Genomic DNA, 26,120 nt, shown 5'->3' with positions numbered 1-26,120 from the left:
TTGGTCTATTACCATCATCAGAAGGCAATATGTACCTTTTGACTCTAATAGATAGGTTTTCCAGATGGCGATAAGCCATACCTATCCCCAATATGTAAACAAAAACTATTTGCAGAGCCATTTTCAACTCATGGATATCTCACTTCGGCTGTCCATCAGTTATAACAACTGACCAAAGTTCTCAAACGAGATCCGCAATGTTTTCAGAGTTTACTCACATTTGGGAATAAACAGAATCCCAACGACAGCCTATCATCCAATGTCAAATGGCAAAGTTGAACAATTTCACTGGCATTTAAAATCCTCTAAGGCTTATGAGACGAATAACTGGACTGAAACACTCCCAGTTGTTCTGCTTGATATCCAGACAGCATTAAGGAGGATCTGAAGACATCTTGTGCAGAACTGGTGTACGGCACAACTCTCAGACTGCTTGGTGATATAACATCATCTAAGATATCTTCATGCAACCACTCAATTCATCACCTGTCTCTGGCATAGAATGCAACAATCAAACTCAATAGCGACATCTGCACATTGTCAAGATAGGTATTATGTAAGTTGTAACCTAAAAGGGTGCACACATGTGTACTTATGTATCAATAGAGTAAAGCCACCGCTGTGCCAGAAATACTCAGGTCCGCACAAAGTCCTTATCAGAATGGACAAAACTTTCACGATTAAAATAAACGGCGTTAAATCTACTAAGTCCATAGATCATGCCAAACCAGCCTATTTGCTTCCAGACTCTGATTAATCTGAATTAAAACCAGACAGAGACTTGACAATAGTTCAATAAAATAATTCTAATCTAATGAACTCTAAGACACAAACTCTCACAAGATTGGGAAGGCATATGCACTTTCCAAAGAAACTTGCTTCTTACATTACAATTTTAAAAAAAATTTTAATTTGCTTTTTCATATATTTATTAATATCTGACTCTTATATGTGTGCATTATTATTTAGTCATAATGTTGAATCCCATTTTGATTTTTCTAATTTTATATCCTAATCTTGTATCAAGGAAAAAAAACTCGACAGCACGGATCCTCTTAAATATTTTATTATCCAATGTCGTTCCTTTGAACTGCCATCAAAGGTTTGGTTTGGTTTGGTTTATTTAACTATGGCAAAGCACACTAGGGCTATCTGCCTAAGGACCATCAAGGGAACTGGGGGGGGGTAACTCTGATGATAGTGATAAGGAGCGCGCCTTCCACCCCCATGTGTGTGCCGATAAATACTGCAACCCTAGGCAGAAGCGCAGATAGAGAAGAGAAACCAGCTGTTCGAGGAGTATCATGCATATTTGAAGTCTCGAAATAAAGATAAATTTTTACTGTGTAATATGTATGCTAAGAATTCTTGATGAATACAGAGAGAACATATAATGAAATATAGGGAACTAGAATCTCATGGGATCTACAATGATTACCACAGTTCCAGATATAACGAATCAGAGGATGTAAAATACAACTGAAAAATTAATGAGGCATGGCTAATTCAGTCAGTAGATTCTTTCCAACTGAACAACATAGCAGAATGCTCTGGAACTCTCGACTAGAGAGAATTGCCATTAGCACGATCCTCACGTAACGAGGATAGTAATCTTACCCACATTAATTGTTCTATGTTTTCCAAGTTATTATATATTGTATAGGAATAATAAATAAATATATTTTATGTTAAAAAATAAATGTCTTCTCATAAATGTGTAATAAATATATTTTATGTTAAAAAAATGCAGTAAGTAATATGCAACCTCAACAAATATACTTATCATTACGTGGAGTCATCAGCAGAGCCTGCCGCCGGTTACACACTATAAATTCCTCAACAATTAAAGCCAGAGACAGAACCTTCAAGAATAATTAATTTTATCTATAGGTGAGAAAAATGACAGGAAAATTGAAATTCTGGAGAATTTATGGAAAATCCTCTGTTAATAGCAACTGATTTCAAATAAATGAATTCATTAGAAAGCAAGACTCCAAAAAACAAACTTTGTCAGTGCACTATACATGAAAGAACTGCCATTTTTTGGCTTAGCGAGGTAACATGATTTAGCATAGAGAGACAAATAAACAGAAATACATTTACGATAGACAGTGGTGATGAAATAAAAATTCATTGTGGATAATTTGAACATTGAGGAAAGAAGGGAAGTGCCAGATTGAATTTTAGAAGTAAACTTCATGGCTGGATTGATCAAATTCATAACAAATAAAATATGAGTGAAATATTTTTTATTACCATAAAAAACATTAATGTATTATCCCCAGCCAAAATAGTTTATCAAATAATTTGACCTCAAAATAATGCACGTAAATTTCAGCAAGTACTTGGCTGAAGAGATTACACATAACTAGTCCCTCAGTTTGGCAATAATTATTTTCCAAAATGAAATGTGTCTGACTCAAAGAAATTTTAGTACCAGAAATTAACTTTTCAATTTCAATATGTATTAAAATGCAGTCATGAAGTTTGGTTTTAAAAAATTTTAACACTCTCTCAACTGGAATGTAAATAAACATTGATTTAGCGTCAAAAGAAACCACAAATGAGAACAAAAGTTTATTGACAACTTACAAAGAGCTTTTACAGTGTTAAAAACAAATCCATTAGTAAAACATGGGAGACAAGGCACAGTTCCACAGCCCAGAGCCTGCTAAATGATTTTTCACTATGGTCTGTATTAACCCTTTCCAGCACGCTACCTTTTAAAATCGTAGTTTTGATTTAAAAAAAAAAAAAAAAAAAAAGTAGGCAGTCTAATTAGGCCTAGAGGATGTATACAAGTAAAATTTTATGAAGATAGCACTTATCGTTTTAATTCTGTGGGTGTGCCCAAAGTGGCACACTGATTGAATAGAGCTTCGAAAAGAGTGCTGAAACAAGCATTGTTGTTAATGAACTGACTGATGAGATGAGGAGAAACAAAAAAAAAGACTCTCATTTGTCCTAGATTATCGGTGAGCCCAGTCTGGGCACACCTAGGGTTCGCCGTTTGATTTTAGGCAAGATTTCAAGGAAAAAATTTAATCAATATAGAATAAGGAGCATACAGCCAAAAAAATAACATAGAAATTTCTTTTTAAACAATTCGTTTTATACCCTAAAAAAAAAAAAAAAAAAAAAAAAAGGAATCTAGAAGATTTCTTTGAAAAATGAGGGTTTTAAAAAACTAAACATGGCTAAAATATATGGACTGGTTTGTGTTGAGCTGCCATCTACTATAAATGAAGAAGGTTCAGAGTAACCTATAGTAACCTATAAATCCTTTTTCATTCAATTTTTCTGTGCGTACAAATGGAAATTTTTAGGCGTGTTCAGACCAGACACACTGTGCCGCAAAGGGTTAACATGTAGGAATAACAAGACACTATGTTTATGACCAGTATTGTTTACTTAATGTACAGTTTTTGATACATTTGTAACATATCTGTGAAATAACAATTAGTTGTCATGGTATGAACCCTTAAGATATATATGATGGATGATACTGAAACAGGGCCACCATACACTCATTATGGTCTACCTGTTATAAGTTGCTTCACAGCACTTTTTGGAGTTTCATTTACCTCACGCTAGAGAGCTAAATATTCACAATTATGAAAACATGTTTCATCAATAATGATAATATGCTGGAATTTAAATAGCATACCCAATACAGTACAAAGTCCGTAATCTGGACTCGTTGGGACTTCAGAGATTCCGGATTAGGGTTTTTTCCAGATTATAGATCATCAATTTAAATCTGGTAAGATGGCATGCAGAAATTATACAATTAAAAATATGAAAGCGTAATTTATGAACTAAAGAACAATTATGATCTAAAGGGTATCAAAATTTACAAAAAAAAAGCTTAATATTTATTTGTTTACTTTATTAAACATTTCTTTCAATGTAAGTTGTTTAAGTTGCTTCGTTTTTTATGTGATAATACTTTCTCTTTAATTCTATAAACAGACATAATTTCTTGTTCAGTTACAAAGTTCCACTGTTCAAGTCCTGTAATTGCTGTGTAGACAATACCGACTAACTTTTCAATCAAAATTTTTTAATTTTCAATAACCTCTCTGTCACTTTCTTCACTATCGAAAGCGGTATAACAGCACCAGAATTGGAAACTCTTTTTGACATAATCGAAAGTTCAAGCCTACTTTTTATAAAATTGATATAACAGTCTGCAAAAAATAATAAGCCGGATCCAATTAGAAGATTAAGGAACAGTGCAATCTGAAACATTAACTGAAATGCTTTAGAATCAGTAAAGATAATTTTAGCCTAGCTTATACCATCCGTTATACATTAAACGTGCATGCTTAAAGCATACAAAAAAAAAAAAAAAAAGTTTGTGGCTTTGAGGTCCAGATTATAGATCATCCCAGATTACGGACTTTGTACTGTACAGATAAAGTACCTAAATTACAGTAAAACACATAATGACAATTGTCTTTATAAACAATATAAATTTATTTTAGACTCATGAAAAAAATTTTGTAGAAGTATTTTCATATGATAAACACATCTCCTTCAATAAAAATATACAGTCAAAAATAAAACACTCACCAAATTACTGGATAAATTGACAAAATCAGCATAATCCTTATTAATGAGTTCCACCATAGCAGAACACAGCCATTTGTGATACAAACTCAGATCTTCTCGCATTACTTCTAATGTTGCATACTTTCGACAGTCACTTACAAATTTGTCAACACTAAAATCAGCCTAAAATAAAATTATCAAATTTGTAATACATTTATGAAACTTTGATGGCACTTTTATGTTAATGAGGTGCCATTTAGAACCAAACAATAGTATTGGCGCAAAATCTAGTTAGATGGTAGAAACCATAAAGACAGAAAAAGCTTTATGAAAAGAATAATTGAATTAGAAATCCATTTTGTTCAAATGTAACCAAAATTTTATCTCGTGTGGAAAAAGAACAATTGATAGAAATTTCCTGTGATCGAACTCTAACTTCAGATTTAAAAAATAACACACTTGTTAACTTTTGGCTGAACCGAAAAAAAGAATTTAAAGGCATTTCAAATAAAACTATAAAAATTTTATTGCCTTTTTGGAGAACTTATTTGTGTGAACAAGGATTTTCTTCCATGTTATATCTGAAAAATAAATGCAAAACAAAATTAAAAGTGGATCCTAATTTATGGTTAAAACTAAATGAAATAAGACCAGAGATAAAGAAACAGATCTTTCTTAAACAGGCCCAAATTTCCCACTAAATTTTAGAATTAAAGTAGTATAACTTAAATTTTGATATCTAAAATGGTAACCAATTTTTAATCTAATATTTCTTTAATGTCTGCATATTTACTACAAATAGCCAATTGGTTGTGCAAACGGCAAAATATATATTTTTTTAATATTTCTATTGAGAAATTGAAAAATAATCATTGTAAAATGTAGTGGCTGTCCTAAAGTTTTTCAGTTTTTGTTTAGATGGTATACGTTAGTCAAAAGATTGAGAATAGCTGCCATAGAGGGAGTGAGAACATTCTATAATGAATTCTTACCGCTTTATCCCAGAATGTTCTCGAAGGTAGGTCAAAAGCTATATAAAACCTGCCGGTACACAAAGTAGAGTACATGAGTTTATCGTGGAGATTATCTTCAGTACATTGAGTTCAGTAGTGGTAGGCCAAAAGCTATATAAAACCTGCCTGTACACAGAGTAGAGTACATGAGTTTATCGTGGAGATTATCTTCAGTACATTGAGTTCAGTAGTGGTGTCTTGAGCTCTGAAAGCAATCGACCGAGTCAGAAGCTATACTTTAGTGCTTTGCTGTGAAGCTGTCTTCACCATTATAGCCTGAAGGATGTGTTGCTGATTATTTCAGCATATTTAACATAGTTTTTTTTATGGCTGTAAACATGTCTTTGGAACTCTCTTGTGTAATACTGAATCACTCCAAATCCACGAACCCGTAGAAGGCGACAATATAGATAATCAATGCACAGCTGTTCATGATGTAATATAGACTATGACATTTGACAACTTGTACTTTGTTAACAAAAAAAGCACCAATCTGGTTTATTTAACAGACATAACAATTATTGAAGATGAACATTTGATATGATGAAAAAATGACAGGCAAAGTTTATTTGCTTTTTTGACGCATATAGAAGTGGATAGTAATATCCCTTATACATAAATTTACATACGAATGAAAAAATGAAATGCTTGGAGCATTTATGTTTGGTGAAAGATAAATTTTAAATGCAGCTAACTGTGATGGCATTCAGTAAGAAACTTAAGCTATTGCTAAAATAAAAGGGTTAGACTGGAGATTATGGTCCTGTCGCCAAGTTAAGTGAAATTGCACCAAATCTGGCAATCCGTATTCTTTGTGGCCATAATAAATATTGTTATGGTTTAGGGTTACAGTTTATATTATTTAACTGAGCTTTTTTAATATTCCTTATTTCACTGTGCTTCTTGTGAATAGTGCAAGCAAATGGCTGGCATGAAAAGAGTTGAATGTGTGGATTTTGCTTATTTGATTCGGTTGCAAAATAAGGGCAGAAGGTGTGTGATAGAATGGTACATGAATTATGGTTTGATTTTAAATGCGTACGAATGTCCAAACTGTAAAAATTGTATGAAATTAGTTGAAAGGAAAGATGCGCCAGATTTGTGTCAATGGAGGTGTCGGTAGTCCGGTCCTTCCAAGCACGAGTTCAAAAGGCGTAAGAGAAAGGGCTCTTGGTTTTCCAGGAACGAATACCCGCAAGTCTGATCCTTCAACTAATATATTTATGGGGTCAGAAATGTATGAATCAGGTTATTATGGATGAGTTGCATGTGAGTGACCACACTGTGGTAGACTGGAAGATGTTTTGTAGAGAGATGTGCTTGCACGAGAATGATGTACTTGGAGGGTCCGGAATTATAGTTGAAACTGATGAAAGTAAGTTTAGAAAAAGAAAGTATCATTGTGGAAAGTAAATGTAAGGTAAATGGGTGATTGGAGATATTGAAAGGCGAATGAGTAAATGTTTTTTTCGTGTGGTAAAAGAGCGATTGAAAGAATGCCTGTTGAGAATTATTAAGGAAAATATTTTGCTAGGATCTATTATTATTTCGGACTCTTGGAAGTCGTACGATTGCCTCAGTGACAAGGGATTCATGCACTTTCATGAAACCAAGTCTTGTTTTTAAGGATCTGGAGCCAGGTGTTCATACCAATTCAATCGAGGGCATGTGGAATGCCATAAAAGTTGAAGGATACTTGGCAGGTTTGAATTTGATTTGTACCTGGTTGAGTACATGTGGGGAAGAAAGTATGATCATTTATCTGCGAGTGATCACTTCTCAGAATTTCTGAGAGCAATTAAGATTGTTTATCCGCCACAATCATCACATGAGCGACTGGAAAAGATGAGATCCATTTTTATTACTCTTTTATAGAGTTATAATCTCATTAGATTTAAGTACATTATATGTGATTAAGCATGTGATTGAAATGAGCGCACGATTTTTAAATTTTATCTTTATTGTACTGTTACATTTTAGTACAGATATAAACAAATGTGGTTTTCTACTGTTTATTATAAATAAAAATATAAATTATGTGTTAAAACTATTTTTTCTTTTTACTATATTATGGCTCATGTTTCAGTCGATTGAAATTTTGAATTTTATCCTCGTTTTTCTTCTGCACTTTTTTTAAAAGTTTTAGCTTATATCTGAATCAATGTTTTCTAATTATTTATTGCTGATTTACTGCTTATTACAATTTCTTAAATTTTGAGATAAAACATTTTACACCCTTTTGCTACTATCTTATCTTAAAAATGATATACGATACTATTATGAAAAGTAATATTGTTGATCCCACAAAATACAAAATTATTAACTTTCAAATATTTTTCGTTCTTGTTCTCAAACTTCTGTTTTATATATGAATTCTTTGCATGTTTATAGGATTCATTCAAAATTGCAACCATCTAATATGGTGTTTTGATGAGTTATCGATTTTCTAACAGGTGCGAAAATAACCCATTTGGCGACTTGACGATTTTTGGAAAACACATCAAACTGGACCATAATATCTAGTCTTGCCAAGTAAAAGAATACCATTATATTTTTTAGCGTAAATGAAGTGATTGGATCAAATAAGTAGGAAAGAAAATGCATTAAACACAAAAACAATGGAGATTTTCTGATCAACAGTTAAATGATCGCACTATATGTTAAAATTATGCATGCAATTTTCCCGATATAAAACATAACATAAAGTTTTAATAAGTTATTAATACAGATATAAATTTCAGTCACTCATTACACTTTAACCCTCTGAGCATTATGACCGGCTTTATCCGGTCATCAGAAGTTTTGCTACTTGGCATATATATAACTTATAATTTAAGATAATTTGCTTTCTTACTTTCTTTAATAATGTAAATATCATCTTAATGAATAAAGTTTATGAAAATGCAGACTAAAATAAGTAATTATACAAACTAAATTAATAAATGCTGTTTAAATACTGGTCTTCATGACGGATCTAAAATCCTGCGCCACTCAGAAGGTTAAACAATATTCAATATAAAATACAATAAAACAACAAAAAGTAAATAAAAATTATTTTTTAAATTGCTTAACTTACAAAGGATATTAAAAAAAAAAAAAAATTCTTTTGCACAAATATTTTAGCAAGGGAAGGGGGAATTCTTTTACTCTAATTCTTAAATTGTATGATTTTCTATTAGGTTTAACCCTTTCCCCGTTCTCTCCTGTCCGCAAAAATTCCCCCCTCCCCAGCGGCCGTCTGTTTTTCGTAGTGTGTAATGTTGTTTTCTCTGTACATCATAACTTTCCATACATGACTTTTGTAGTGGATGAATGTCAATGAATATTAAGTAAAATTATAATGAAATAAAGCATAATGGAAAAATAATAATATCTCTAACAGCAGGATAATTTGATAACATTTGATCCAGGCAGTCCACTCCTCCCATTTTGTTGTTGTAATCTTCTGCAATTATTGGTTTTTTTAAAGTTCTTTTCCGTGTTCTAACATCAATCATCGAGTTATTATGGACTGTACTCATCAAACGTATGTCCTTCTTGTCTTTCCAATTCACAACCTCATTTTTTATATTTTCTGCTGAGTAGGCGTTGAAGCCATCTCTCACTGTCTTGTATCTTATGTAAAATGGCGTGAATATTCATAAAACCCTGGGCAAATTCAATTAGAAAAATGGAATGCCTGATTAGTTCTGTACTCTAGGAGGTATTAGAATAAACAAAAATAAAAACTCAAACAAATAAAACATTTAGAAAGTGTTTTAAATGTTTAAAAGTTTTAAAATGTAGAACTACGCTTGAAGCGTGTTACGGCCGCCCTGCGGAAGTTTCACTTAAAATATTAAAAATTGTGGAGCAGGTTAATAAATCTGCTCCACAATGCATTAAACTGCCTCTAAACTACATTACAGTTACTTCTTTCAGCTAATTCTACATCAGGGGTTAAAACTGAAGTAATAATTCAATTAAATTTATGGTAAGAAAATACTCTCCAAATAACATTTTTTAAAATTCTTACACAGTTTAAAATATTATAATGGAAGTTCCTATAATGTTATAAATGTTTATAAGCTTACTAAATATAGGCTACAGATACATATTTCATGTTTTAATGCTCTTTTGAATAAACTATAATAAATTCAAGTGAAATCTGTGTAAAATATTTATCATATTTTATATTTAAAACTCAAAACATGTATCTTATTTTATATTTAAAATGCTATTACAAAGACTCTTAATAAGTGAGTACAATGTGCATCAAGTGCTTTGGTTTGGTAAATCTTTCAATTATTCCTTGCTTAAAGAAAATGCGGCATGCCTTTGATACGGCCAAATCCAGCCTGCAAACATTACGACATATAATCCCATTTCTAGATGATATAGGACATGTTTTCCAGTTACATTTATTCATATGTCAATTGAAAGGGACTGCTGTATAATAATTGCCAGTCATAAAAACTGCAATACAATTACTTGAGTCAACAACTGTTTGTTAAGATAGAAATCTTAACATAACTTTCTCAGCATGAAAGTACTCATTCTTGTGAAATTCAGTATTTAAACTGAAGAAAGCAACTTTCATAAAAGTATCTTTTTTCTTCTGGCACTCCTTTGTGAAGCCATCTTGGCAAATACTGGCTAACCTGCATAAAGGTGTTGGTGTCTTACAGTCATCCTGGTAACAAAACATGGACATTCTCTGCTTCTACACTGCAGAATTGATCGAATGACTCTGGATTCGCAATGAGCTAAAGACATATAGACAATACGTTTTTTTTCCCTTCCAATTGATTACTATAATTAAATCGTTTTTCTGTATTTTAGTTTTGTGCTGCATGAATTTTACACTTATGATTTTTTTTTTCATTAACTTTTAAATTATCAAGTGGCAGGGTAGCACCAGTGGCATAGTTAGAACTTTTGTTGCCTAGGGTGGTTCTTGATTTTGCTATCCCTCAGGATATTTAAAAAAAAAAAAAAAAAAAAAAAGGACAGAACAAATAAATTAAAACTCTATGTTTATTTTTGAAGAAATACATCAATTCCAGCATTTTGAAATTATATTATTATTTTGCTTGTTTTTTTCATTCAAAAGACCATCAATGACATTGCAGAGATCCTTGATTGCTAATGTTGTTATATACCCAGTAGAAAATGATTTCTTAAATACGTTTGTAGCTCTTTCATGCTTTTGACAACTAGCAACACCTACACTAGTTGAGAATAAATTACAATATTATACATACTAGTACTACAACACTTAGAACTTTGTTCTGGTGATTGTATTTTAGAATAAGCTGCAAAAATTTAAAAAAAGACTCCTCTTCCACATTCCTGTTTCAACTTCCCCAGAAATAATGGAAATAATACTCTGAAATACTTCTTTCATACAGAGGAATTATTGCTTGTGAATGCCACCTGATCATAAATTACGTGTTTCATTCAAAAGTTTGAATGGCATAAAAAATAACAAAAGTATGCAGCTGCTGAAATCCTGCAGTGATTTCATTGAATACTTCATCTAAAGTAAAAATTCTTTTCTTCTCAATTTAATTTCACACAGCAATTAAGAATTTAATTCAGTTAGCCTATATTTTAGGGTGTCCCTTGGATTATCGCCAAGCTGTTGTTTCATTTATGATAACCAGAGTAGTTGAATGTTATGGAAACTTTATTACGACGTGATTGCGGTGAATTTGACTGATGGGAAAATATTTATAAGAGCTTATTTCTGCGTTGCATATAGTGTACTTTGCATCATAAAATGGCTGCCGGTAGTAAACTGGATGTTTGGTGGTAGAGAGCGAGAGAGCGGAAGGTGTTTTGGTTGATCTTTGGATTATGGTAACTTGGCGATTTCTTGGCAAAAATTTCGCGACCAACTCTGCTACAGCAACCCTCTATTTTTTTTTTTTTTTTTTCCGCCGCCATTTTATCTTCACGAAGTAAAGACATGTTTCTTTTCATTTGCTGAACACTTTTTCCAACAATCTACTAGCCAAATTACACTTATACTAGAAATTTTATTTAACAAAACTGCTTAATCATGACAAATATTCACTGCAAAATTGGGAAAAAGTGCACAATCGCAAACTCCTTGCACGTTTTTCACAATAGCACATACACATAAACCATATACACGTCGACTTATTTTTACTTAACATAACATCCCAGAATTGCACAAAAATGGCATTGTGCACACTCTTCACTATATCCATGTACACTGATTTTTTCTCATAAATTAGAAAAATTTCACGAAAATGCATGACAATTTTCTGAATCTTTAAACCCGGTAAAAAGAACATATATGAAATTACCTTATCGCGAAAAAGTATATACCCTTTCCAAATATGAACATTTCCACGTATAAAATAAATAAAATATCCAAAAACTTTTACCTCTAAATTATCTATTATATTATAAATGTCACCAACAAATTCATACTGCAAACATTACAAATACTTAGTGTCAAATATTTAAATTATTTCCATGCACGTTTACTTCCACTGAAACGTATACCAAATTCCTACAAACATAAAATTCACAAAATAACTATCATTTAATTAAAATATCACTAAACCATGTACACGTCGACTTATTTTTACTTAAAAAAATATCCCAGAATTGCACAAAAGTGGCATTGCGCACACTCTTCACTATATCCATGTACATTGCTTTTTTCTCATAAATTAGAAAAATTTCACGAAAATGCATGAAAATACTCAACGTATACTACTCAAACATATTCCAAAATACTACAAACATATAACTCACAAAATCACGATCATTAAATTAAAATATAATTAAATTAAAAAACACTACTTAAAATATAAATAAGCACATACATTAAATTAATAAAAATTAGATTACAATCCTAATTACTTTAAACTAAATCATTGCTAATAACAATTTTCAAATAATACCATTTTAATTTATTTACTCCTTACATTTAGAACAATGCATAAAAATAATATCCTCAAATGATTAAAAATACCAACTTACCTAATCTTCTTCAGAATCTTCATTACGTCGCTGCAGTACTACTGCTAATTTCTAAATCCTAAATCCAGTAGTCAACTGGAAGTCTATTCACCAAGTAATAAGAAATTAATAAAATTTCACCTACTCAAACTACTTTCAGCAAACCACGTATCCTTCCTTACACTCCTTTTCACAAAATGTCCATTTTCACCATATTTCTTGCACCGCCATTTAAACTTGTACAGTCAAAAGTCGTTAATCCGGACTCGTCGGGACTTCGGCGATTCCGGATTATCGATTTTTCCGGATTATAGATCATCAGTTTAAATCTCGTAAGATGGCATGCAGAAATTCTAAAATTAAAAATATGAAACCGTAATTTATGAAATAAAGAACAATTATGATCTAAAGGGTATCAAAATTTGCAAAAGGAAAAAGCTTAATATTTATTTGTTTACTTTATTAAACATTTCTTTCAATGTAAGTTGTTTAAGTTTTGATTCGTTTCATGTGATAATACTTTCTCTTTAATTCTATTAAACAGACATAATTTCTTGTTCAGTTACAAAGTTCCGCCGTTCAAGTCCTATAATTGCTGTGTCAAGAACACCGACTAATTTGTCAATCGAAATTTTTTTGTTTTCAATAACCTCTGTCACTTTTCTTCGCTATCGGAAGCGAATTATAATGACGAGGAACTTGTTTTAAATCATATCAAAGACGGAGCATATTGAGATGAAATACTACATTTGGTAAGGAATTATAAGCCAAATAAAATAAAAACATCTGCGCTGAAGATAAGGATAGTGCTGACAAATCAACTTCCAATTCATTACGCGCCCGCCGCCGAGCAGCGTGAAATTGATAAACAGATTTCGGATTTCAAAACATACTTTCGCTTTAGATCCTTTACATATTAACAAATATAGGTTGATCTTTACATTATGGTAACTTGGCGATTTTTTGGCGAAAATTTGGCAACCAACTCTCCTACAGCAACCCTCTATTTTTTTTTCCCCGCCGCCATTTTGTCTTCACGAAGTAAAGACATGTTTCTTTTCTTTTTATCTCCTGAACACTTCTTCCAACAATCTACTAGCCGAATTACACTTATGCTAGAAATTTTATCAAACAAAACTGCTTAATCATGACAAATATTCACTGCAAAATTAGGAAAAACTGCACAATACCATTCTCCTTACGCATTTTTCAAAATAACACATACACATAAACCATGTACACGCCGACTTATTTTTACTTAAAAAAACATCCCAGAATTGCACAAAAATGGCATTGCGCACACTCTTCACTATATCCATGTACACTGCTTTTTTCTCATAAATTACAAAAATTTCACGAAAATACATGACAATTTTCTCAATCTTTAAACCCGGTAAAAAGAACATATATGAAATTACCTGATCGCGAAAAAGTATTTACCCTTTACAAATATGAACATTTCCACATATAAAATAAATAAAATATCCAAAAACTTTTACCTCTAAATCATCTATTACATTATACACGTCACCAACGAATTCATACCGCAAGCATTACAAATACTTAGTACCAAATATTTAAATTATTTCCATGCACGTTTATTTCAACTTAAACGTATACCAAATTCCTACAAACATAAAATTCACAAAATAACTATCATTTCATTAAAATATAATTAAATTCAGAAACACTACTTAAAATATAAATGAGCACATACATTAAATTAATAAAAATTACCTTACAATCCTAATTACTTTAAACTAAATCATTGCTAATAACAATTTTCCCAATAATACCAAATTCCTTAATGCATAAAAATAATATCCTCAAATAATTAAAAATACTAACTTACCTAATCTTCTTCAGAATCTTGATTATGTGGCGGATACACTTTTCTAATTCATTCAATAAAATTATTGAAAGATTTTTTCTGCGAATTTTTCCTCCATACTTCCTCCGCTAAATAAAAAGCAAACTTCTCTTTATCACAATGCCTAAATACCCATTTTGAATTCACTTTAGTTAGGGCCATGGGATCCAAAAATTAAACAACACTGTTTCACACAACACAGAATAAAGCTAAATACAAAATTTCCACATTTTTCCCCGATTTCCCCCCTTTTCCGATTAAAGAACCGTAATTCGTCCATTAATATCACATGACATATCCCATGATCTCTCATTTCCCTCACGCAAAATAATGCGTAATCGGAACTGAGTACTGCTCATATTATTACCAAAGTCCCAGGTAGTAACCTTTATCGCCTCCAAAATGTCGCCAAACTACCAGTTACCATATTGTAAAGATCAACCCAAATATATATCGGAAATTCTATTTGATATAATTGAAAGTTTAAGCTTACTTTTATAAAATTGCTCTTACAGTCTGCAAAAAATAATAAGCCGGATGCAATTCGAAAATTAAGGAACAACGCAATCATCAACATTAACTGAAATAGATAATTAGATAATTTTAGCTTATACGTCCATTATACATAAAATGCGCACGCGAAAACGTATTCTGCACTTGCACAGTCGTAAAAGGTCTTACGCGCACGCGTGAACGCCTCTGCGCATGTGTCAACGCGGCGCATGCGCAGAAAGTTTTTAGTTTTGATGTCCGGATTATAGATCATTCCGAATTATGGGTGTCCGAATTAATGACTTTTGACTGTAATATCCTTCCTTTTACACAATCTCAACTTATTATTATTATCAGATAAATGCATTAAAAATTTAGAATTCACTTTACATAGTGCCATGCAATCCGAAAATTAATCAACACTATTTCGCACAGCACACAATGAAGGTTTTCGAAATTAACCCCCTTTTCCGATTAAAGAACTGTAATTCGTCCATTAATGTCACTTTCACACAACACAGAATATAGCTAAATACGAAATTTCCAGATTTCCCCCCTTTTCCGATTAAACAACTGTAATTCGTCCATTAATGTCACATGACATATCTCATGATCTCTCATTTCCTTCACACAAAATAATGCGTAATCGGGACTGAGTGCTTCTCACATTATTACCAAAGTCCTAGGTCTTTACCTTTATCGCCTTCAAAATGTCGCCAAACTACCAGTTACCATATTCCAAAGATCAGCCGGTGTTTTTTTTTTTAAAAGTGGTTGAGGACAGAAGAAAAGAAACTTTGTTGAATCTAATTTAACAGAATTATAAGTGCCCTGTTTGTACGAAGGAAATGCATATGGTCAAACGTAAAGGTCATTCAGATGGCCTTGTCTCAAGAAAGGTTCAAATACTCTCCATATAAAGCATTTCATTAGAAAGGAAACATGGTTTGAGGAAAGTTTTTGGATGCTGATAAGGAATTTTATGTGCCACAGACTGAAGACACAGAAATTTCTAAATAAGGTAGGTGGATATTTCCTTTGTGTAGCGCATAGATATGATAAGAGTGTATAGTGCTTTTTTATGTTATTTCATTGTTTAAAATGCATTTAAAATGCAGTTTATTGAGATTATATATTTTTGTTTGGCTCTATTGTAGAATTGGGTGCACCTTTGATTTTTAAGTGAAAATAGATCGATGTGGACATGGACAAAGTCAAGTCAGTGTGCAATGCATATTTTGTGCAATTCTCCGATTTTTTTTTTTTTTTTTAAAGTGAAAATAGATCGATGTGTACATGGACACAGTCAGAGTAGAGAGAAGGGTACCCCTCGTATTATTGTGAAGTTGCTGTTTAATTTATAGTAGCCCGAGTAGTTGAATGTTATGGAAATCCTATTATGATGTAATCAGTAGCATGACTGCGGTAAATTCGTAAGGGTTTGCAGTGTGTGTTGGTTAGGAAGTATATTGCTTGTATTATGGTTTAGACGGTAAAAATAGCTGAATGCGGTAAGATTAATTTGAAGTTTCCGTACGATTTGGAAAGAACGGGGGAAAGAGATTACTTGATTGGTCTGTAAATGAAGGTTTACTTAATAGCCATTATTAAGTGTCCTCTTTGTAGGAAGGAAATGCGTATGGTCGAATGTTGGACGATAACGCTATCATGGAGGATATTTTTTACTCTTATTTTGTTCTAGTTCAGATAATTCTAGGAAGTTTTTGGATGCTGTTAAAGAATTTTGTTTGATTGAATACATGTTAATTTGTAATAAAGGTAAGTAGATATTTCCTTTGTATAGTGCAAAGATGAATTTCCTTTTTTATTTTATTTCATTGTTTGATTTAAAATGTAGTTTATTGAGATTATATATATATTTTTGTGTTGTTGGCTGCTAATTTGATTTTCTAACTGTATAGTTCGATGTGTACATGGGCAAAGTCAAGGGAGTGCGCAATGTCTAGTTTGTGCAATTCTCTGATGTTTTTTCAAGTGAAATAGGTTGATGTGTACGTGGATAAAGTCAAGGGAGTGCGCAATGCCAAGTTCGTGCAATTCTCTGATTTGTTTTAAATGAAAATAGGTCGATGTGTATATGGATACCGAGTTTGTGCAATTCTTTGTCTTGTTATTTTAGTTTTGTGTAGCGGCAATTTTAGGCACGAAAATCACCGCTACACAAGCCAAAATAACAAGTTAAGGAATTGCACAAACGCGGTATCCATGTACCACCAAGGGATACCCGTTAATATGTTTTTACCATGGACACCAAGTTTGTGCATTTCTTTGACTTGTTATTTTGGTTTTCCTTTGTATATTTCTTGATTTGTTATTTGTCGTTTGACATTCTTTGCCTTGTTATTATTTGGTAGTGGCCATCTTGAAATTGTGCCTGGCTGGTCAATCACCAATTTTCACCAAGAGGCACCCTTAAATATATTTTTACCAAAAAATGTTTTAAAAAGTACATATATTATCATTAAACATAGTATGAAAAGCTAGTAAAAGGAATAATTTCCTCTCCAATAAACTTTAACACTTATCTCTGGATATATGAATATCAAATATCTGTCATCAACAATTCAATTCCCATACATTATCCCTATGGTGGTTAACACATAGAACAATGACATTGGCTTCAAGAAGCTCAGAGTAATGAACACATTCACGACAGATTTTCGGGTGAAATCCTAGTATACGATACGGCCTTGATGCGCTATTGAAAACTGTCGCCATAACCAAAATAACTCTTTTACTGTTCATTATAAATACTGCATTAACTGCTTACCATGATGTCGCCAAATCCCGTGTGTACCATATACTAGGATTAAACAGATTTCCGAAAAAATTTCAAATATACTTCCTATTTTCAAAAATAAATTTTTTCGGGTAAAGTGCAGAATTGCCCACTTATTTGTTTGGCGCTTTTTACGAGAGTAAGAAGAATTGGATTTTTGTCAATTTTCTCTTGACTTTTTACGTGAAAATAGGTCGATGTAAACACGGATAAAGCAATGCCATTTTGTGCAATTCTGAGATGTTTGTTTTAAGTGAAAATAGGTCGATGTGTGCATGAATACCGAGTACGTACAATTCTTAAAAACACGCCAAGCAGTGGGTGATTGTGCACTTTCCCCATTTTTTCTAGCAACTGACCATTTTGAACTCCTCCGTGTTGAAGCAAAGGGCAGATGTCTTTGAGATAGGAAACGCATCCATTTCTTGGAATAAATTTTAAAAATCGTACTTTCAAGATGCAATTTGCGAGTAAATTAATTATAAACTTCTAAATTTAGTAGTCCTATATTTCAATAAAGTTAACCATAGTTATATCTATTGTTACACACATAAAAACTGTACGTTTCAGAAGGAACAGGAAAATATTGCAGTTAGACATTCAGTTTTCACCGCACATAGTGGAAATTAGCTAGACCGACGTAAACAAACACATACGACACCAGATATTTTCAATGCTGTTGCCATATGAAAAACAGAAAGAAATACATAATAAAGAGTTTTCTTTAATTTCTATACATTTCTCTCAAGAAAGAAACATCTGAAGGTTTACGAGTTAGGTTAAGCGCAAGAGAACTATATGCCTTAAAAGGAGGGATTCCTTTGTGGAGGACATTTCGAATGCAATGGCTCGTATTCATATTATACATGGGAAAAGTCACAAAAACCAACCAAGCAGCTGGCTGGTTGGTTCCATGGATTTGGGGCCCTAGTCTGGACACCGTTGAGATGGAAGAACGGGTCGGTTTTTGCTACCCGTTTCTCGAAAGATTTCACCATTTACTATTTGGTAATTATATATATATATATATTTGGCTACCGCCATCCTCATTGATAAGCACGTGTGAAACAGCACTTTTGACAACAAACTATCCCCTTTCCCTGAGCCTCGAGCAATGTAGAGGTAAGATAGACTGGTTGCTATGCCATAAATGTCACTTCCGCAAGGAATTTCCACTTCATTTTGCGCCGACGGAATTTGAGGGATCAGACTCGCTCTCCTGTTTGCTGTCGAGTGGAAAGAGAATCCCGACTGGTTTTCCGATGTCGATCTCGACAGGCGGACAGACTAGACCACATAATAATAATTATCCATGACCAGTGGCGTAAATAAGTGTATGCAAGGAGTGTCGTCGCATAGGAGCCCGAAGGTTTAGGAGGCTTTGAATGTCCTGTTGAACTACATTTACATGTTTAAATTTAAATGAAGACAAATATATGTAATAGAATCCGTCTTCTTTAAGTTTTTGAAGGTCTACTACCTGCCATATATAGACGCAGATAGGGGGCCTTTGCAAACACATAAAGCAGCTGAATTTAGTGTTGCACTGAATACAAAACAATGAAGCTGTACGTTTTTGATCTGACTCTCCTCTAGAGGAGAGCTTATGTTTTATTATCTATTTCATATTTTGTAAAACTTAACGAATTTTTTTATTAAGAAACTCGACGATTTCAAAGGGAGCAAGAACAACACTGAACGGAGGAAAAAAGGAAATTATCTCCAACGCGCAGGGCTGTGTATCAGAAATTCTAAAGATATGCTCTTTTTAAATATTTTGCGATACTGCTGTTGAATTTAATTTTATCGGTTAAGTGCGAAGAACATGATATTTATTAAATAAAGGTGACACACAAAACGTTAAAAAAGGCCTCTTTGGGCGTAATGTAAAGTCTGAAAGCATTCAGATTTTTTTTCTGAATACTCTAAATTACGGTTGGCCCCAAAAAATATTTTTGCTTAGGGGCCCAAAATTTCTAGTTACGCCGCTGTCCATGACTTGATCCACCCGTAGGTGTTCCATAGGTATGGTAACACTAATAGAGGGAGACTGGCCTTACAGCATACATTTGGGATTTCAGATAAAGTGCAGCAACTTTAAAATGTATATGTTCGTTACATGTTTGTTACATTATAATGTTCGTTACATGTTTAAAGTGCAGTAACTTTAAACATGTAACGAACTTTTAAATTAAATGTTAACTGTTTGTGTTTTCATGTATAGCAGTGCTGTAACTAAACTCTGCACTTTTTTCCCAAGTGAAGTGAACTGATTCTTGTGAGTGAGTGTTCCTCAAGGAGATTAGAATAGATCAAAATACATTGTCTAGTGTTTACAAACTTTCCGATTGCGGAATTCGCTGTTTGTGAAATTCAGTGTTTTTGATACAGAAAAGTTTTCTTTTGGCAATAAGTTTATCTGTATATATTTTATACTGGTAATTCAATTAATTCGAATGTATTCTGTTTCCAGAAGAATTGTTTGGGATTATGCTTAGTGAACTTAAGCGTAAACCAGATAATGACATGGACAGTGGCAGCAATAAAGAGAGGAAAACAAGTGGGAGCTTTTATAGCGCGGACACAATCGCTATTGACAATGTCAAAATAGCTTTAAAAATGGCACAAAAGAGGTAATTGTTCTGAAAGGAATTGAATCTGGTATCCCGGTTGGTAAGTTGTTCAAAAAAGGTTCTATTCTAAACAAAATTACTGATAAAGAAGATAATATTTATATCACGAGAGAGAAAAAAAATCTTAATTTCGACGAAAAGAATCAAAACTATAGAAAAAGTCTGTAAATTAAAATCCTTGGAAGGTGTCGGAGTAAAGGCCTCAATAATTGAAGATACGTACACAACTAAACATGTAGTTAAAAATGTTGATACTCAACTTAGTTTAGAAGACATAGCAGCTGGCCTAGAAGAAAGTGAAATTAAATTTTCATGTATTATAAGATTCACTAAGCCAAGGTCGGAGGAAAAGGTGCCAATAATTCTCATTAAGGAACTTGGTTCCTCTAATCGGTCTGATATCAAAATAGGTCGAATAAATTTTGCGGTAAACAAATATATTGAAAATACCATAATATGCTACAAGTGCTGTAATATACGCCACAAGTCGAAACTCTGCAAAAGAAAAGCGAGATGTGCGAACTGTGGTAAAAAGGACTGCAACGACCTAAGAAAAAATAATACCAGTTGCTTTAGATGTGGAGGTGAGCATAACGTTTTAGGCAAATCTTGCCCAAAAATAAATATAAAAAAGGGAGGTGAACAGTCAGAAGCGTGAATCTTCATCGAAGAAACCTCTCCAGACTTCCAGTTACTCTTCCTGGGCAGAAGCTGTCCAGAAAGAAGAAGAACAAAACTCTACTAACACCCACACAAATATATATACTAAAGGCTCGGTATCGGAGAAGCCAGCGGAAAATGTTTTAAGTAAGATAGTCGCAAGATAAGAAAATCTCGAACGGAAAATTGATTCTCTTTATGTAGATAATTTAAATCTTAAGGAAGTCAATAACAAACTTAAAACCGAAAATACACATCTTAGAAGCCTGTATGAAAACTCCCTAAAACAGATCCACAAATACAAGGAAGATCTTGAAAAGACCTGCCTTGCATATGAAAATCTTCAAACAGAACATCTAAATTTGAATACTATTCATCAGGCTAGTACTCTGATATCTTGGAATAATGGGACAGACACGCTTCAAGAAGAGGAAATTCCTCGAATTGATGATGATACTTTCTAATTTCATGTGTTTTATCATTAGTTGGAATTGTCGAGGTTTCGAGGCGAACTTAAGTTTCTTGTCTTCTTTTGTTTCTTGGTTAAAACCTTCTGTTGTGTGTCTCCAGGAGACCTGGAGTAGGAACCCTAGGGTTCCTTTTCTTTCTGGCTACAATAGTTTTTTAAAGGAAAGAAGTTTTCCCAGTAAAGGCGGTGGCCTTACCATTTTTGTGTTAAAAAATCTACCTGTTTCCAAACTTCCAGATAATGGAATTAAATCTGACATGGAAGTTCTAGCATCAAAGTGCATGCTTACGATAAAACATTTATCATTGTAAATTGCTATAGGCCTTCCGGAAGATTTAAACTAGAAGACTCAATGATATTGGATTCCTTTAAGGATCCTTTTACGATCTTGGTTGGCGACTTTAACGCCTGCCATAGAAATTTTGGAGATAGTATTACATCGCCCAGCGGTCAAAAGCTCATGAATTGGCTAATTGACTCTAATATGATCATTCTAAATAATAAGAAATCTATCCATATTTGTCGTGGCCAAGAAGGAGGAATCGTCGACCTTTGTATGGCAAATATCAATATCGCGTCCAAGCTGTCGTTCCAAAGACTTGATGATACGGGTCAAAGTGACCCTTTCCCGGTGTATTTTAATTTTAACTATAGTTTTAAGAAGAGACCTGGAAAAATTAAAAACTATACAAATTGGCGAGATGTCAGTCTATCACTGTCACGCTTGCCTGTGAGCCACGCTGGTAATATGGAAGATAAAGTTAATGCTTATACCTCTGTAATTAACAACGCTATCAAGATACACTCCAGAAAAATCACCTACAAGGTCGAGCCAAAAAACCCATGGTTCAGTTAGGAGTGCGCCAAATTCAAACATTTTAGAGATAAGTTGAAAAGGAGGACACTAAGATCACTTAATTCAAGCGACTGGGTGGAGTATAAGGGTGCAAACGCTAAATACAAAAGAGAGCTAATAAAAGCAAAACGTAAGTACTGGGCAAAGATTTCCTATGAATAAAATTCTTGCAAGCAAGTCCTTAAAAATGTAAAAAACCTTAAAAAATATCTTTTGGTCTCTTCCTTGGAGGTAAATGTTTTGATCACTCACTCCAACGCAGATGTATTAGACGAGGCTGCTCAGGCGGATATTTTCGAGGAATATTACAGCGCCAATGACAATACTACCCAGTCGGCTCCGATCGACTTTCGGCTAAAACTGAGCCAATTTCTGTCAAAGAATTAATGTACGCACTAAGGAGTAGGAAAAACTCCTCCCCGGGTCCCGATGGAATTACTTACAAAAGTCTGAGGGTCGCTTCCAAATATACGCAGAAAGCCCTTCTTGAGATGTACAATGAAAGTCTGCAATCGAGTAATATTCCAACAATCTGGAAAGCATCCTGGGTTGTTCCTATTTTAAACCCGAATAAAAATGGGAGACAGATTGCAAATTACAAGCCAATTTCTTTAACGTCTGTCATTGGGAAAACCCTTGAAAAAATAATCTTGCGCCGCTTAAAGTGGTGGGCTGACACAGAAAATATTTTTCCTTAAAATATTTATGGCTTTAGAAAAGGCACTAGCGTAACGGACTGCCTTAGAGACATTTATGAGTCTATCTGGTCAGCCAGAAGCAAAAATCTGGAAAATTACTTAATCTATTTCCTGGGGCTGGGACATATGTGTCCCGTACTAAGGATACAGCAGTTGGGGGCTCGGGACAGTTTGCCGTTGGTGGCAGGGGTAGGAATTCTAGCGCTTGAGGCTTGATGTCTATTTTATGACACCCGGGAGAGTGCGTTCTTTTATGGGATTCCGCTAATGGATTGGGGAAAATTGTCCGTGTTTTAAGCCCACATTGCTTGTTTGCAAATTTGGTATCTTCCAGGAAATATTTTGTTGAGAGGAGAAAATAAAAAGAACAGTTTGTTACTTCGATTATCACGCGTTTGCGTTTTCAGGTTTTTCCTGTACAAATACGGCTTGGAGGTCAAATATCAAAGAAATTTTATTTTCGGAAGCTCGGCTGTTAAAATTCTTCGGAAATTATTTTAAAACCTTGAATATATTTAAAATTGCATGATTTTTTCAGTTATTTCTAATTAAATTCTTTTCAATTTGGTTTCAATTCGAATTTGAAACTGTCTTCGTTTCATTCTTTTCATAAGTGTTTTTATCACTTTATTCCAATTTTTAGTATAAGGCAGTGTAGTAATATAAATGTTTCAGGTAATGAAAATTAATTTTAATGTTATTTCTAAATGACATGCATTCCACGACTACCGCTTACTTGAGTGAAATTTTGGTTTGTTATGTTCTAAATGATAACTAGCGGCCGAGCGAATAATATCTCTTTAACTCTGATAATTTGACCTCGATTCAAATTCCGATGAACGGATTGACTGCATGAACGTTTCTTGGTCTCTCACATATTTTTCCTTTGAAGGCCCTCCACGAAAGCCCCTTTTGCTTAGGTAGATAACACTTTATTTAATTCGAAAAATAAAAATAAAATTATATTCGAAATAAGAAAGCTAAACTTATGAGCGTTTCATAACTATGTTTAGAAACACTTCCTTTTATGAATCATTTTAATGACAAAATGAATTTTAATTGTGCGACACATGAAATACGAATTTTTATTAAAGGAGTTATTATGGAACATTTTCTAATTCAAAATTAAAAAAATTTTCAAAACTTATTAATTTGTCTTTTGTTATATGATTTGCATCTACAATGTCATATCTGTATCAATTTGTTCAGAAATTAGATACGTTAGTTTAGGTTGAATGAATATGGGAAAGCACACGAAGGCTGCCTACCTAAAGGAAAGCATGTCTTCGTGGAGAACTTTTAGGAGAAATTGGCTCGTATTTACGTTTCACATGGGGGAAACAACGAAAACCAACCATACGGCCAGCTCTATCGCCTGACGTCGAAGCTATGTATAACTACCAGCATTCAACGGCCTTAACCTCTCAGTAGCTTGTAGTGTTCAAAAAGTAATTAATTTTACATAAGAATCGTGTTTTGGAGGGAATCAACAAGATATTGGAATACTAAGCATCTATACAGGAATTCAGATGTGTACTACTTTTTAGTTCCCTGAATTTAATCCTCAGTGCGAATCTTCATTCATATTCATTAACTCAGTACGAATCTTCATTCCCAGCTTCATTACTTCCATTGAAAGCAATAGTCAATAGCTTGAGATCTGAAAATTTCGCATAACAGTTTGATACCTTAAAGGCGATTTTAGCATTCTGAAAATGTAGATCATAAAAACCTGAAGAAATATTTCGACATTCGACAAAGATGTTTACATTTTGAAATTTCAATGCGTTCCTGTATATGCAATTTTGCATTCAAAGAAAAAGTGGAGTAGCAATATAAGTCATCGAACAACTGTTCGTTTTCTGTTCGCTGTTCTTTGTTATTCTATTCTAAGGTAAAAGTAGTATCTTATATCTCTAAATGATAAAACTAAATTTTTGAATACATTAAAACTCAACAAAGATATTATTTTCTAAAGCTCCAGGGTCTGCATCTGCATTTCTTTCTTGAACCAAAAACTATGAAGCGATTAAATAAATTAAACATCTTGTATCCCTGATGTAAAGGCAGATCAACTCTGGGACAGCTATTTTCAATGCCACATGGAAAAAAAATAATAAAAAAATTCTTGACTCATGCATTGTAAATTTTTCTTAGGGCTGGCGTTGTTCAATAATAATTTAGTGCAGTACAAACATAGTGAGCAAATTCTATTTCTCCAGGAATGAATATTACCAGAGGTATAAAAGTATTAACACTCATTTTGGAATCCGAAAATGCTTTTTAAATGGCACTTGTAATAAATAAACTCTATTTAATTTGCTCTTCAACATAAGAATAATAATACTATTAAAAATTAAAATGCATATATTGTTTGAATATATTAAATCACTGAATTTTCGATACGATGACAAGTGAATATATTTAACACTGATTACTTCGTTAGTTTTTTAGTACATAATATAGATGCAAATTTAAAAAACTATTTTAATCGTAAAATGGAACACTTTTTAGAACAGAATTTCTAGTTATAGCATACATTTTATTTGAAGGTAAAATAATACTTTCCCCCCCCTTGGGGAAAACTGTATTCATCTACCTGCAGTGTGAAAGCGATTAGAGTACATCCCGCATTCTAACGCCTTGAGCGTTGGAACTAGATTGAAAGGAAATCCTGAGCGTTTGCCTGCCTGCCGCCAAAAGAGCACTAATCACCCACTCGTTAAGGACTCGATTTGATAATTTTTCCCCCTTTCCATAACCGCTGAGCCAAGAGCCCCCAGTGAAGGTACACAACTGTTTTTCGAGCCCACGGGAAAAGGTTAATTTGCTTAGATATAAAAGGTGCATACGATAATGTGCAACATGAGATTTTGATTGAAAGGCTGGAAAAGATGGGCATGAACACAACCCTGGTGCGTTGGATCTACAATTTTATTACTAATCGTACTATTTTTGTAAAGTGGAGATTTATCCTATCCGCAGAAAAGCTCATGTCCAAGGGCCTTCCACAAGGAGCCATTTTACAATTGTTTCATGTGCGATTTTTGTAAACTGAATGATAGGAGTACCAAGCTTTTCATTTACGCTGATGATA

General features: G+C 33.2%; 1 protein-coding gene across 4 annotated transcripts in view; it reads right to left on the bottom strand.

Annotated features, from left to right (window-relative positions):
- Window positions 1-18,373, bottom strand: part of Cog2 (conserved oligomeric Golgi complex subunit 2) — a 48,597-nt gene extending 30,224 nt beyond the window's left edge. For 2 of the 4 annotated variants that reach the window (XM_085810102.1, XM_085810103.1), the window contains exons 1-2: window positions 18,067-18,372; window positions 4,576-4,737 (exon numbers count right to left, since the gene is read on the bottom strand). In XM_085810102.1, coding sequence (XP_085666228.1) covers window positions 4,576-4,737; window positions 18,067-18,129 — 225 coding nt within the window. In that variant the 5' untranslated portion in view covers window positions 18,130-18,372. Of the gene's footprint in view, window positions 1-4,575; window positions 4,738-17,698; window positions 17,849-18,066 lie in introns of those variants that run through there. The other 2 variants (XM_085810105.1, XM_085810104.1) reach the window with 2 other exon arrangements.
- Window positions 18,374-26,120: the final 7,747 nt, after the last annotated feature.

The sequence above is a fragment of the Stegodyphus dumicola genome, chromosome X2, assembly GCF_044657685.1.
Source record: "Stegodyphus dumicola isolate Sdum_Otavi_A_Nest chromosome X2, ASM4465768v1".
Lineage (NCBI taxonomy): Eukaryota > Metazoa > Arthropoda > Arachnida > Araneae > Eresidae > Stegodyphus > Stegodyphus dumicola.
Note: the sequence above shows the minus strand (reverse complement) of the source record. Positions and strands in the feature narration are given on the sequence as shown.